This window comes from Oncorhynchus clarkii, chromosome 4 (assembly GCF_045791955.1).
Source record: "Oncorhynchus clarkii lewisi isolate Uvic-CL-2024 chromosome 4, UVic_Ocla_1.0, whole genome shotgun sequence".
NCBI classification, from domain to species: domain Eukaryota; kingdom Metazoa; phylum Chordata; class Actinopteri; order Salmoniformes; family Salmonidae; genus Oncorhynchus; species Oncorhynchus clarkii.
This window is the reverse complement of record NC_092150.1, coordinates 93,026,464-93,043,756: the sequence shown is the minus strand read 5'-3', so window position 1 is coordinate 93,043,756 and position 17,293 is coordinate 93,026,464. Positions and strand designations below refer to the sequence as shown.

Here is a 17,293-nt window from a genome sequence, read left to right as displayed (position 1 = left end):
TATCTCTGGGAGTTTAAATGGTTAATGTGATCGGGTCTGCACCAGTCACAGGGGCTAACGCAGCACCGCACTACCTTAGCCAGTAAGGACGTTCCAACCCGACCACACTCACCCAGCTAGCGACTTCCACACCACCACCCCCAGCCCTCCGCAAAGACAATCCATTTTTTTCATCTGAACCAGACCTGGTCGTTACTTGCGGTCGTCTGAATACTTGACTCCAGAAAGACTTTCTTGTGGATGTTTTTTTTCTTTCTTCTCTCCTTCTCCATGACTTGGTGCGTGCTCTTGGTTTAGGAGCTAGAGGTCAGGGGTCAGGCTTACCACAGTGGAACCACCAGTAGGCTTTGGTGTCACGGCAACGAGGAGCAGCAATGGCTTCCAACAGCCTCTTCAGTACTGTTACACCATGTCAGCAGACCTTCTTCTGGGGTGAGTACACTACTCTGCCTGTTGACAGACTAACCAACCTAGATGATGCTGTGTCTGGGGTGAGTACACTACTCTGTCTGTTGACAGACTACTGTCTCACGTTGACCGTTGGATGAGGCTTTGTCTGAGTTAGTGTTTGACTGTTGGATGAGGCTTTGTCTGAGTTAGTGTTTGACCATTGGATGAGGCTTTGTCTGAGTTAGTGTTTGACCGTTGGATGAGGCTGTGTCTGAGTTAGTGTTTGACCGTTGGATGAGGCTGTGTTTGAGTTAGTGTTTGACCGTTGGATGAGGCTTTGTCTGAGTTAGTGTTTGTTGACCGTTGGATGAGGCTTTGTCTGAGTTAGTGTTTGACCATTGGATGAGGCTTTGTCTGAGTTAGTGTTTGACCGTTGGATGAGGCTGTGTCTGAGTTAGTGTTTGACCGTTGGATGAGGCTGTGTTTGAGTTAGTGTTTGACCGTTGGATGAGGCTTTGTCTGAGTTAGTGTTTGTTGACCGTTGGATGAGGCTTTGTCTGAGTTAGTGTTTGACCGTTGGATGAGGCTTTGTCTGAGTTAGTGTTTGACCGTTGGATGAGGCTTTGTCTGAGTTAGTGTTTGACTGTTGGATGAAGCTTTGTCTGAGTTAGTGTTTGGGTTCAGGTTAGAGGTTGGGGTCTGGGTCAATGTTAGGGTTAAGGCTTGGGATCAGGGTTAGGTTTAAGGGTTGGGATTAGGGTTTAAGGGTTGGGATCAGGGTTTAAGGGTTGGGATCAGGGTTAGGGTTAAGGGTTGGGATCAGGGTTAGGGTTAAGGGTTGGGATCAGGGTTTAAGGGTTGGGATCAGGGTTAGGGTTAAGGGTTGGGATCAGGGTTAGGTTTAAGGGTTGGGATCAGGGTTTAATGGTTGGGATCAGGGTTAGGGTTAAGGGTTGGGATCAGGGTTAGGTTTAAGGGTTGGGATCAGGGTTTAAGGGTTGGGATCAGGGTTTAAGGGTTGGGATCAGGGTTAGGGTTAAGGGTTGGGATCAGGGTTAGGGTTAAGGGTCAGGGGTTAAGGGTCAGGGGACAAGGAACATTTAATAGCCTAAACAACCATTTGGGGATTTGTAGTGTGTAAATATGAACCAGCTAAACGCCTGACTGTGAGATGATGGTATGTGCCTCATGATGTTGTTAGTAAATATCTCTGGAAGAGGGAGATGACATGTTTGAACAACTTAAAGCTACATTTGTCAAGCAACACAGGAACGGAGAGATTTCAACGTAAACAAACGGTCAACAACAGAATGGATTTAAAGTGGAGCATTGGAACAAAATGTGACGAGAACAGACAGGGAATACCGGGGCTGTGTGGTTATGTGTGTGTTGCCTGTGTGTTATGTGTGTGTTGCCTGTGTGTTAGGTGTGTGTTGCCTGTGTGTTAGGTGTGTGTTGCCTGTGTGTTAGGTGTGTGTTGCCTGTGTGTTATGTGTGTGTTGCCTGTGTGTTAGGTGTGTGTTGCCTGTGTGTTAGGTGTGTGTTGCCTGTGTGTTAGGTGTGTGTTTACTGTGTGTTAGGTGTGTGTTTACTGTGTGTTAGGTGTGTGTTTACTGTGTGCTAGATGTGGGTTATCTAGCTGTGTGTGTGCTAGATCAGAAGATGGATGCCGAGTCCAGAGGTTTCTCAGTATGTCTCTCTATTCTATTTGGAGGGAGATCATTTCCCTGGCTCATATACTGGAGGGAGATCATTTCCCTGGCTCATATACTGGAGGGAGATCTTTTCCCTGGCTCATATACTGGAGGGAGGTCATTTCCCTGGCTCATATACTGGAGGGAAATCATTTCCCTGGCTCATATACTGGGAGGGAGATCATTTCCCTGGCTCATATACTGGAGGGAGATCATTTCCATGGCTCATACACTGGAGGGAGATCATTTTCCTGGCTCATATACAGGGAGGGAGATCATTTCCCTGGCTCATATACAGGGAGGGAGATAATATCCCTGGCTCATATACAGGGAGGGAGATATTGTCCCTGGGAGTCCCATAGGGCGGCGCACAATTGGCCCAGCGTCATCCGGGTTAAGGTTTGGCCGGGGGGGCGTCATTGTAACTAACTTGCTTTGTTAAATTAAAAAAATACAAAGATCATTTTTGCCTTTACAGAGTTGTCTTCATACAAAAATAGTAAATATTTTATTTCACTATTTGACTAAACTAATGCATCCTCTGATAAACATAAAAACCCAGTTCTATTGACCTGTACAGAGCTCCCATTTCATCACTAAACCAGCTCCCATTTCATCACTAAACCAGCTCCCATTTCGTCACTAAACCAGCTCCCATTTCATCACTAAACCAGCTCCCATTTCATCACTAAACCAGCTCCCATTTCATTACTAAACCAGCTCCCATTTCATCACTAAACCAGCTCCCATTTCATCACTAAACCAGCTCCCATTTCATCACTAAACCAGCTCCCATTTCGTCACTAAACCAGCTCCCATTTCATCACTAAACCAGCTCCAATTTCATCACTAAACCAGCTCCAATTTCATCACTAAACCAGCTCCCATTTCATCACTAAACCAGCTCCCATTTCATCACTAAACCAGCTCCCATTTCATCACTAAACCAGCTCCCATTCCATCACTAAACCAGCTCCCATTTCATCACTAAACCAGCTCCCATTTCATCACTAAACCAGCTCCCATTTCATCACTAAACCAGCTCCCATTTCATCACTAAACCAGCTCCCATTTCATCACTAAACCAGCTCCCATTTCATCACTAAACCAGCTCCCATTTTATCACTAAACCAGCTCCCATTTCATCACTAAACCAGCTCCCATTTCGTCACTAAACCAGTTAATGAATTGTGTTATCGTGTATCTTTCCCCCTAAAGCATGACCTTTGTAGAATACTGTCTTACTGATTCAAACATTGTAAATTAATAGATTATATGATTTAAAAAATATACTATTTAATAACTCGACTTAAAAACGTTATCTTGTGAACTTTAGGTTAATTTTGAGCTTTCAACTAATCACTACATTACTCTATATATAACTATATACTTTGTATTTATATATTATAACAACACTACTTTATATATGTAGATATATACTTTATGTTTATATATTTTAGCAACAAACTTTATATGTATATACTTGATAATTATATGTTATAACAGCACTACATAATATATAGATACTTTATATGTACATATTATAACAACACTACATTATATATATATATATATATATATATATATATATATATATATACTTTATATGTACATATTATAACAACACTAGCTTATATATATATATACTTTGTATTTATATATTATATATTATATATATTATATATATATATACTTTATATGTATATATTATAACAACATTACTGTATATATATATATATATATATATATATATATATATATATATATATATATATATATACACTTTATTTGTATATATTATAACAACACTACTTTATATATATATATACTTTGTATTTATATATTTTATATATATATACATATATATATATATATACTTTATATGTACATATTATAACAACACTACTTTATATATATATATATATATATACTTTGCATTTACATATTATATATATACTTTATTGTATATATTATAACAACACTACTTTATATGTATATATAGATACTTAAATGTATATATTATAACAACACTACCTTATATATACATACTTTGTATTTATATATTGTAACATCACTACTTCATATATATATATATATATATAATATTTATATATTATAGCATCACTACTTCATATATATATATACTTTATATTTATATATTAGAACAACACTACTTTATATATATATATACTTTATATTTATATATTATAACAACATTACTTTATATATATACTTTAAACGTATATATTATAACAACACTCCTTTATATATATATATATATATATTTACTTTAAATGTAAATATTAATAACAACACTACTTTATATATATATATATATATATATATACTTTATATTTATATATTATAACATCACTGCTTTATATATATACTTGATAATTATATGTTATAACAGCACTACTATATATATATATACTTTAAATGTATATATTTTAACAACACTACTTTATATATATATATATACTTTAAATGTATATATTATAACAACACTACCTTATATATATATATATACTTTATATTTATATATTGTAACATCACTATTATATATATATATATATATATACTTTATATTTATATATTATAACAACACTACTTTATATATATATATATAAATATGCTTTATAATTATAGATTATAACAACACTACTTTATATATATGTATATATACATGTATATATTATAACAACACTACTTTATATATATATGTATATACATACTTTAAATGTATATGTTATAACGACACCACTTTATACATATATATACTTTAAATGTATATTTTATAACAACACTACTTTATATCTACTTCTGGGTTTTCAGTCCTTACATTTCAAGAAGGGCTCTATTTTGCGTGATTATTTAACTACATAACTCACACAATGAACCAGAGCAGTATGAATCACACCATTCTTTCCTCTCACTGTGAGGTGAATTAGAAGTTAAGGAGAAATGTTTCCATTTCAAGGCCAAAGAGAGTGAGCGTTTATTTAAAGGGATACTTCAGGATTTTGGCAATGGGCCTCTTTATCTACTTCCCCAGAGTCAGATGAGGACCTTTATCTACTGACCCAGAGTCAGATGAGGTCCGTTATCTACTGACCCAGAGTCAGATCAGGTCCTTTATCTACTTGACCCAGAGTCAGATGAGGTCCGTTATCTACTGACCCAGAGTCAGACGAGGTCCGTTATCTATTGACCCAGAGTCAGATGAGGTCCTTTATCTACTGACCCAGAGTCAGATGAGGTCCGTTATCTACTGACCCAGAGTCAGATGAGGTCCTTTATCTACTGACCCAGAGTCAGATGAGTGCCTTTATCTACTGACCCAGAGTCAGATGAGGACCTTTATCTACTGACCCAGAGTCAGATGAGGACCTTTGTCTACTGACCCAGAGTCAGATGAGGACCTTTATCTACTGACCCAGAGTCAGATGAGGTCCTTTATCTACTGACCCAGAGTCAGATGAGGCCCTTTATCTACTGACCCAGAGTCAGATAAGGACCTTTATCTACTGACCCAGAGTCAGATGAGGTCCTTTATCTACTGACCCAGAGTCAGATGAGGTCCTTTATCTACTAACCCAGAGTCAGATGAGGTCCTAACCCTAAACCTGACCCAGACGAGGCCCTTTATCTACTGACCCAGAGTCAGATGAGGTCCTTTATCTACTGACCCAGAGTCAGATGATGTCCTTTATCTACTGACCCAGAGTCAGATGAACTCATGGATACCATTTGTATGTCTCTGTGTCCAGTATGAAGGAAGTTAGAGGAAGTTCCGTGAGCCAAAGCTAACTAGCGTTAGCACAATGACTGGAGGTCTATGGATATCCACACGGTCATCTGACGTCTCCCAAGTATCACTTTAAAAGATTAATTTAGACTAGCCGAAGTGATGCATGTTCAGACAGCACTATGAGTGTGTGTGTGTGTGTGTGTGTGTGTGTGTGTGTGTGTGTGTGTGTGTGTGTGTGTGTGTGTGTGTGTGTGTGTGTGTGTGTCTGTGTGTGTGTGTGAGTAAGTGAGTGCCCGCCGCACAGAGGAATAGTGCACAGTGAGAGCCAAGGGAGATGGGGGTACTTCCACCAATCAGCAGCACCTATTAAGAGGTTATTAACCTCTGATCCCGCACCATGTCCCTGTTGTGGTGAGTTTGTACTATGGGAGAGGAGCAGCACTGGGGGAAATGAAAAGCAGGCAGTGGAACAGGGAGAGGGGAGAGGAGAGGAGAGGAGAGGAGAGGAGAGGAGAGGAGAGGAGAGGAGAGGAGAGGAGAGGAGAGGAAAAGGACGGAAAGCAGAATAGAAAGGCAATCTGAGAGTGAACCAGTGTAGAAGAACCAGATCATTGACATTGACAACATGTATCAGTAACTACTACCCTGTACAGATATCTACATGTATCAGTAACTATCATCCTTTATATATATCTACATGTATCAGTAACTATTACCCTGTGTAGATTTCTACAACAGGAATCAGTATCTATCACCCTACATTGATATCTACATGAATCAGTAACTATTACCCTGTATGGATATCTACATGTATGAGTAACTATCACCCTGTATAGATATCTACAACATGAATCAGTAACTATCACGCTGTATAGATATCTACAACATGAATCAGTAACTATCACCCTGTATAGATATCTACAACACGTATCAGTAACTATCACCCTGTATAGATATCTACATGTATCAGTAACTATCACCCTGTATAGATATCTACAACATGAATCAGTAACTATCACCCTGTATAGATATCTACAACACGTATCAGTAACTATCACCCTGTATAGATATCTACAACATGAATCAGTAACTATCACCCTGTATAGATATCTACAACATGTATCAGTAACTATCACCCTGTATAGATATCTACAACATGAATCAGTAACTATCACCCTGTATAGATATCTACAACATGAATCAGTAACTATCACCCTGTATAGATATCTACAACACGTATCAGTAACTATCACCCTGTATAGATATCTACAACATGTATCAGTAACTATCACCCTGTATAGATATCTACAACATGAATCAGTAACTATCACCCTGTATAGATATCTACAACACGTATCAGTAACTATCACCCTGTATAGATATCTACAGCATGTATCAGTAACTATCACCCTGTATAGATATCTACAACATGTATCAGTAACTATCACCCTGTATAGATATCTACAACACGTATCAGTAACTATCACCCTGTATAGATATCTACAACACGTATCAGTAACTATCACCCTGTATAGATATCTACAACATGTATCAGTAACTATCACCCTGTATAGATATCTACATGTATCAGTAACTATCACCCTGTATAGATATCTACAACATGTATCAGTAACTATCACCCTGTATAGATATCTACATGTATCAGTAACTATTACCCTGTATAGATATCTACATGTATCAGTAACTATCACCCTGTATAGATATCTACAACGTGAATCAGTAACTATCACCCTGTATAGATATCTACAACATGTATCAGTAACTATCACCCTGTATAGATATCTACAACGTGAATCAGTAACTATCACCCTGTATAGATATCTACATGTATCAGTAACTATCACCCTGTATAGATATCTACAACGTGAATCAGTAACTATCACCCTGTATAGATATCTACATGTATCAGTAACTATCACGCTGTATAGATATCTACAACGTGAATCAGTAACTATCACCCTGTATAGATATCTACACGTATCAGTAACTATCACCCTGTATAGATATCTACACGTATCAGTAACTATCACCCTGTATAGATATCTATAACGTATCAGTAACTATCACCCTGTATAGATATCTACACGTATCAGTAACTATCACCCTGTATAGATATCTACATGTATCAGTAACTATCACGCTGTATAGATATCTACAACGTGAATCAGTAATCAGTATAGATGCAGTGTATTTCTCCATGTGTCTTGTTATTGTATCATATGGAGTAAAGCAGAACAGCAGGGGTCATTTATTAATCTGTTATTTAACACAAATGGATTGAAGGGAAAATAACATTGGAGATTGGAGCCCTGAGTTCAAAGAAATATATATCATTTTAAAATATCAAATTCAAGTTGTTGTAGTTCAATCTATAAATTATGTTTCTGTTTGTTTTTGCACATGTATCTGTTGTCTCGGCAACACCTCATTAAACTTTAAACTTCAATGAATCTTTAAATCTACAATCTGCTCATACAGATGCAGGAATAATTCCCAGAGCAGCTTCTTCTGTTTGGCAACATATTAGTTCAACTGCTGTGTATTAGGACATCTGAACTGATGGACAAATACAGGTGACTAAAAATGGCTCATCTAGTATCCCTTTCCAATCCTATATGTGAATTATGAATATCTTAGGTTCTGTCTCTGAGTAGTTTTTACATTTAGGAATCAATATAAATCAATATGGGTCTTGTTTCTCAGGGATAAACAAACACTAGCCGTTCTCTAAACTCTTAACGGTGGGATTCCTATTCAGAAAAATGGCTGGTTAAATTTGACTTGGCGTTCAGATGGAGACGTTAGGATTTGATGTATTCTAAGTCATGGTAGTGGCAGAGTGGGGAGGGGCAGTAATCATGAACATGTGTCAACCTCCCTCGCGCCCGCAATGCAGTATCCTACAGTACAGTACACTACCCTACAGTACAGTACCTTAACCTACACTACAATACCCTACCCTAAACTACAGTACAGTACCTTAACCTGCACTACAATACCCTACCCTAAACTACAGTACAGTACCTTAACATACACTACAATACCCTAAACTACCATACAGTACCTTAACCTACACTACAATACCCTACCCTAAACTACCATACAGTACCTTAACCTACACTACAATACCCTACCCTAAACAACAGTACAGAACCCTACAGTACAGTACAATACCCTACACTACCCAACAGTAGAGTACAGTACAGTACACTACGCTACAGTACAGTACAGTACCCTACCCTAACCTACAGTACAGAACACTACAGTACAGTACACTACCCTACACTACACTACAGTACAGTACAGTACACTACGCTACAGTACACTACCCTACAGTAGAGTACAGTACAGAACCCTACAGTACAGTACAATACCCTACACTACCCAACAGTAGAGTACAGTACAGTACACTACACTACAGTACAGTACACTACCCTACACTACCCTACAGTACAGTACAGTACCCTACCCTAACCTACAGTACAGAACACTACAGTACAGTACACTACCCTACAGTACAGTAAAGTACACTACCCTACAGTACAGTACTATACCCTACCCTAACCTACAGTACAGAACACTACAGTACAGTACAGTACAGTACACTACGCTACAGTACACTACCCTACAGTAGAGTACAGTACACTACCCTACAGTACACTACCCTACAGCACAGTACAGTACAGTACAGTACACTACCCTACACTACCCTACAGTACAGTACAGTACACTACGCTACAGTACACTACCCTACAGTGCAGTACAGTACACTACCCTACAGTACACCACCCTACAGCACAGTACAGTACAGTACAGTACACTACCCTACAGTACACTACAGTATAGTACACAGGGAATATAGAAATTCTCCAGGGAATATAGAGATTCTACAGGGAATATAGAGATTCTACAGGGAAAATAGAGATTCTACATGGGATATAGAGATTCTACAGGGAATATAGAGATTCCACAGGGAATAGCGAGATTCTACAGGGAATAGAGAGATTCTACAGGGGAATTAGAGATTCTACATGGGATATAGAGATTCTACAGGGAATATAGAGATTCTACAGGGAAAATGGAGATCCTAAAGGGAATATAGAACTTCCACAGGGAATATAGAGCTTCCACGGGGAATATAGAGATTCTACAGGGAATATAGAGATTCTACATGGGATATAGAGATTCTACATGGGATATAGAGATTCCACAGGGAATATAGAGATTCTACAGGGGATTTAGAGATTCTACAGGGAATATAGAGATTCTACAGGGAATATAGAGATTCTACAGGGAATATAGAGATTCTACAGGGAAAATAGAGATTCTACATGGGATATAGAGATTCTACAGGGAATATAGAGATTCCACAGGGAATAGCGAGATTCTACAGGGAATAGAGAGATTCTACAGGGGAATTAGAGATTCTACATGGGATATAGAGATTCTACAGGGAATATAGAGATTCTACAGGGGAATTAGAGATTCTACATGGGATATAGAGATTATACAGGGAATATAGAGATTCTACAGGGAATATAGAGATTCTACAGGGAATATAGAGATTATACAGGGAATATAGAGATTCCACAGGGAATATAGAGATTCCACAGGGAAAATAGAGATTCTACAGGGAATATAGAGATTCTACAGGGAATATAGAGATTCCACAGGGAATATAGAGATTCCACAGGGAATAGAGATTCTACAGGGAATATAGAGATTCTACAGGGAATATAGAGATTCCACAGGGAATATAGAGATTCTACAGGGAATATAGAGATTCTACAGGGAATATAGAGATTCTACAGGGAATATAGAGATTCTACAGGGAATATAGAGATTCTACAGGGAATATAGAGACTGAACGTGTTTCAGACGTTTCGTCGAGGGTCTCAGCTCAATAGCTGCCATTACAGTTCATGATCTGAACTACACTACTACATGGCTTCATGTGAATATATATCACTACCTTGTATTTATATTATATTAATAACTGAGTTCACTTCTCTTCCAGCAATTAATAGTTAATAGTGAAAGTGTCACATACTTTGCTGCTGGTGTAGGTATTCTGTCTGATACTCTGTCCCAATTATATCCTGCTGCTGGTGTAGGTATTCTGTCTGATACTCTGTCACAATTATATCCTGCTGCTGGTGTAGGTATTCTGTCTGATACTCTGCCACAATTATATCCTGCTGCTGGTGTAGGTATTCTGTCTGATACTCTGTCCCAATTATATCCTGCTGCTGGTGTAGGTATTCTGTCTGATACTCCAGAATACTCATAAAGTAATAGTTTGTTTCATAAAGTAATAGTTTGTTTCTATTCTAACTGGTAATAAATTAACCGATAAACATGTCTGCCCTAAAGATTCAAATAATTTGCTGTGGTTTTTACATATTTTCCAAAATATTAATTAATAATGTTTAACAATTTCCCAAGTATTAAAACACAGCAATAAGCTGGAGCTGCATTCCAAACAGTTGAGCAAGGAGAGAGAGAGAGAGAGAGAGAGGTCTATTAAATATATTGTATATACATCATCACAATAAATCCATGATTTATTATATTCAGGTCTAAAGAAACATGAAGATAGAATCCTCTGGTTATTTATACTCTTTATCAGTCATGCTGGGTAGGATACTCTGGTTATTTATACTCCTCTTTATCAGTAATACTGGGTAGCATACTCTGGTTATTTATAATCTTTATCAGTCATGCTGGGTAGGATACTCTGGTTATTTATACTCCTCCTCTTTATCAGTCATGCTGGGTAGGATACTCTGGTTATTTATACTCTTTATCAGTCATGCTGGGTAGGATACTCTGGTTATTTATACTCCTCCTCTTTATCAGTCATGCTGGGTAGGATACTCTGGTTATTTATACTCTTTATCAGTCATGCTGGGTAGGATACTCTGGTTATTTATACTCTTTATCAGTCATGCTGGGTAGGATACTCTGGTTATTTATACTCCTCCTCTTTATCAGTCATGCAGGGTAGGATACTCTGGTTATTTATACTCCTCCTCTATATCAGTCATGCTGGGTAGGATACTCTGGTTATTTATACTCCTCCTCTTCATCAGTCATGCTGGGTAGGATACTCTGGTTATTTATACTCCTCCTCTTTATCAGTCATGCTGGGTAGGATACTCTGGTTATTTATACTCCTCCTCTTTATCAGTCATGCAGGGTAGGATACTCTGGTTATTTGTACTCCTCCTCTTTATCAGTCATGCTGGGTAGGATACTCTGGTTATTTATACTCCTCCTCTATATCAGTCATGCTGGGTAGGATACTCTGGTTATTTATACTCCTCCTCTTTATCAGTCATGCTGGGTAGGATACTCTGGTTATTTATACTCCTCCTCTTTATCAGTCATGCTGGGTAGGATACTCTGGTTATTTATACTCCTCCTCTTTATCAGTCATGCTGGGTAGGATACTCTGGTTATTTATACTCCTCTTTATCAGTCATGCTGGGTAGGATACTCTGGTTATTTATACTCCTCCTCTTTATCAGTCATGCAGGGTAGTATACTCTGGTTATTTATACTCCTCCTCTTTATCAGTCATGCTGGGTAGGATACTCTGGTTATTTATACTCCTCTTTATCAGTCATGCTGGGTAGGATACTCTGGTCATTTATACTCCTATTTATCAGTCATGCTGGGTAGGATACTCTGGTTATTTATACTCCTCCTCTTTATCAGTCATGCTGGGTAGGATACTCTGGTTATTTATACTGCTCCTCTTTATCAGTCATGCTGGGTAGGATACTCTGGTTATTTATATTCCTCTATATCAGTCATGCTGGGTAGGATACTCTGGTTATTTATACTCCTCTATATCAGTCATGCTGGGTAGGATACTCTGGTTATTTATACTCCTCCTCTATATCAGTCATGCTGGGTAAGATACTCTGGTTATTTATACTCCTCCTCTATATCAGTCATGCTGGGTAGGATACTCTGGTTATTTATACTCCTCTATATCAGTCATGCTGGGTAGGACACTCTGGTTATTTATACTCCTCTATATCAGTCATGCTGGGTAGGATACTCTGGTTATTTATACTCCTCTATATCAGTCATGCTGGGTAGGATACTCTGGTTATTTATACTCCTCTATATCAGTCATGCTGGGTAGGATACTCTGGTTATGTATACTCTTTATCAGTCATGCTGGGAAAGACACTCTGGTTATTTATACTCTTTATCAGTCATGCTGGGTAGGATACTCTGGTTATTTATACTCCTCCTCTATATCAGTCATGCTGGGTAGGATACTCTGGTTATTTATACTCCTCCTCTTTATCAGTCATGCTGGGTAGGATACACTGGTTATTTATACAACTCCTCTTTATCAGTCATGCTGGGTAGGATACTCTGGTTATTTATACTCCTCCTCTTTATCAGTCATGCTGGGTAGGATACTCTGGTTATTTATACTCCTCCTCTTTATCCGTCATGCTGGGTAGGATACACTGGTTATTTATACTCTTTATCAGTCATGCTGGGTAGGATACTCTGGTTATTTATACTCCTCCTCTTTATCAGTCATGCAGGGTAGGATACTCTGGTTATTTATACTCCTCCTCTTTATCAGTCATGCTGGGTAGGATACTCTGGTTATTTATACTCCTCCTCTTTATCAGTCATGCTGGGTAGGATACTCTGGTTATTTATACTCCTCTTTATCACTCATGCTGGGTAAGATACTCTGGTTATTTATACTCTTTATCAGTCATGCTGGGTAGGATACTCTGGTTATTTATACTCCTCTATATCAGTCATGCTGGGTAGGATACTCTGGTTATTTATACTCTTTATCAGTCATGCTGGGTAGGATACTCTGGTTATTTATACTCTTTATCAGTCATGCAGGGTAGGATACTCTGGTTATTTATACTCCTCCTCTTTATCAGTCATGCTGGGTAGGATACTCTGGTTATTTATACTCCTCTTTATCAGTCATGCTGGGTAGGATACTCTGGTTATTTATACTCCTCCTCTTTATCAGTCATGCTGGGTAGGATACTCTGGTTATTTATACTCCTCCTCTTTATCAGTCATGCTGGGTAGGATACTCTGGTTATTTATACTCCTCTTTATCAGTCATGCTGGGTAAGATACTCTGGTTATTTATACTCTTTATCAGTCATGCTGGGTAGGATACTCTGGTTATTTATACTCCTCTATATCAGTCATGCTGGGTAGGATACTCTGGTTATTTATACTCTTTATCAGTCATGCAGGGTAGGATACTCTGGTTATTTATACTCCTCCTCTTTATCAGTCATGCTGGGTAAGATACTCTGGTTATTTATACTCCTCCTCTTTATCAGTCATGCTGGGTAGGATACTCTGGTTATTTATACTCCTCCTCTTTATCAGTCATGTTGGGTAGGATACTCTGGTTATTTATACTCCTCCTCTTTATCAGTCATGCTGGGTAGGATACTCTGGTTATTTATACTCCTCCTCTTTATCAGTCATGCTGGGTAAGATACTCTGGTTATTTATACTCCTCCTCTTTATCAGTCATGCTGGGTAGGATACTCTGGTTATTTATACTCCTCCTCTTTATCAGTCATGCAGGGTAGGATACTCTGGTTATTTGTACTCCTCCTCTTTATCAGTCATGCTGGGTAGGATACTCTGGTTATTTATACTCTTTATCAGTCATGCAGGGTAGGATACTCTGGTTATTTATACTCCTCCTCTTTATCAGTCATGCTGGGTAGGATACTCTGGTTATTTATACTCCTCTTTATCAGTCATGCTGGGTAGGATACTCTGGTTATTTATACTCCTCCTCTTTATCAGTCATGCTGGGTAGGATACTCTGGTTATTTATACTCCTCCTCTTTATCAGTCATGCTGGGTAGGATACTCTGGTTATTTATACTCCTCTTTATCAGTCATGCTGGGTAAGATACTCTGGTTATTTATACTCTTTATCAGTCATGCTGGGTAGGATACTCTGGTTATTTATACTCCTCTATATCAGTCATGCTGGGTAGGATACTCTGGTTATTTATACTCTTTATCAGTCATGCAGGGTAGGATACTCTGGTTATTTATACTCCTCCTCTTTATCAGTCATGCTGGGTAAGATACTCTGGTTATTTATACTCCTCCTCTTTATCAGTCATGCTGGGTAGGATACTCTGGTTATTTATACTCCTCCTCTTTATCAGTCATGTTGGGTAGGATACTCTGGTTATTTATACTCCTCCTCTTTATCAGTCATGCTGGGTAGGATACTCTGGTTATTTATACTCCTCCTCTTTATCAGTCATGCTGGGTAAGATACTCTGGTTATTTATACTCCTCCTCTTTATCAGTCATGCTGGGTAGGATACTCTGGTTATTTATACTCCTCCTCTTTATCAGTCATGCAGGGTAGGATACTCTGGTTATTTGTACTCCTCCTCTTTATCAGTCATGCTGGGTAGGATACTCTGGTTATTTATACTCTTTATCAGTCATGCTGGGTAGGATACTCTGGTTATTTATACTCCTCTTTATCAGTCATGCTGGGTAGGATACTCTGGTTATTTATACTCCTCCTCTATATCAGTCATGCTGGGTAGGATACTCTGGTTATTTATACTCCTCCTCTATATCAGTCATGCTGGGTAGGATACTCTGGTTATTTATACTCCTCCTCTTTATCAGTCATGCTGGGTAGGATACTCTGGTTATTTATACTCCTCCTCTTTATCAGTCATGCTGGGTAGGATACTCTGGTTATTTATACTCCTCTTTATCAGTCATGCTGGGTAGGATACTCTGGTTATTTATACTCCTCCTCTTTATCAGTCATGCTGGGTAGGATACTCTGGTTATTTATACTCCTCTATATCAGTCATGCTGGGTAGGATACTCTGGTTATTTATACTCTTTATCAGTCATGCTGGGTAGGATACTCTGGTTATTTATACTCTTTATCAGTAATTCTGGTTAGGATACTCTGGTTATTTATACTCTTTATCAGTCATGCTGGGTAGGATACTCTGGTAATTTATACTCCTCCTCTTTATCAGTCATGCTGGGTAGGACACTCTGGTTATTTATAATCCTCTTTATCAGTCATGCAGGGTAGGATACTCTGGTTATTTATACTCCTCCTCTATATCAGTCATGCTGGGTAGGATACTCTGGTAATTTATACTCTTTATCAGTCATGCTGGGTAGGATACTCTGGTTATTTATAATCCTCTTTATCAGTCATGCAGGGTAGGATACTCTGGTTATTTATACTCCTCCTCTTTATCAGTCATGCTGGGTAGGATACTCTGGTTATTTATACTCCTCCTCTATATCAGTCATGCTGGGTAGGATACTCTGGTTATTTATACTCCTCCTCTTCATCAGTCATGCTGGGTAGGATACTCTGGTTATTTATACTCCTCCTCTTCATCAGTCATGCTGGGCAGGCTGTTCTGCTTATTTCACTCAGCATGCTACTGTTTGAGTAGCATACTTTCTCTGGGCGACAGCTGATTTTCAGCCCAGTATTCTCTATGCCATGGGCTCTCCAACCCTGTTCCTTCATCTACCCAGTACTCTCTATGCCATGGGCTCTCCAACCCTGTCCCTGCAGCTACCCAATACTCTCTATGTCATGGGCTCTCCAACCCTATTCCTGCAGCTACCCAGTACTATGTATGCCATGGGCTCTCCAACCCTGTTCCTGCATCTACCCAGTACTCTCTATGTCATGGGCTCTCCAACCCTGTTCCTGCATCTACCCATACTCTCTATGTCATGGGCTCTCCAACCCTGTTCCTGCAGCTACCCAGTATTATCTATGCCATGGGCTCTTCAACCCTGTTTCTGCAGCTACCCAATGCTTAATTTTGGAAACCAAGTGAAATGCATTCGGGAATTTGTTTTCACAACGAAACCAGTGGAGGCTGCTGAGGGGAGGAACCGCTCATATTAATGGCTGGATTGGAGCGAATGAAAAGATCTATGGGTACCATTACCACGAGCTCCCCAATTTAGGTGCCACCAACCTCGTTTGAACTAAACATATTTCATTAAACTGTTGGCAGCCCCTCTCTCTGCACACACAAGAAAGGAATGAAGGAGAGAGGAGGAGGAGATGGAAACGCACGGGCGGTGAGAGATATTCTGTAGCTGAAGGTAATATATCAGACTATTAATTATGAAAATATTTTTAAAAATCCTTAGTACTAGGCTTTTCAAAATAAATACAAATGAACTATAATTGTAGGCTACCTCTGTAAGTCACCCTGCCTCAGTGAACCAGCAGCATGGCCTTGGGCTACACATTCTAAATGTTCTGGATAGACATTGTGGAGTGTAGCATAAGGTACCCAGTCCATCCAGTATGGATGACAGTACAGTCCACACGCAAAGGTAGTGTGTTTAACTTCGGACTAGAGGCTAGACCAAT

At 38.7% G+C, this 17,293-nt stretch overlaps 1 protein-coding gene across 1 annotated transcript in view; it reads left to right on the top strand.

The window, feature by feature from the left end:
* Window positions 1-374: 374 nt before the first annotated feature.
* Window positions 375-17,293, top strand: part of LOC139407923 (runt-related transcription factor 2-like) — a 176,665-nt gene continuing 159,746 nt past the window's right edge. The window contains exon 1 of the mRNA XM_071151801.1: window positions 375-432. Within this exon, the coding sequence (XP_071007902.1) occupies window positions 375-432 (58 nt within the window). The remainder of the gene's footprint in view (window positions 433-17,293) is intronic.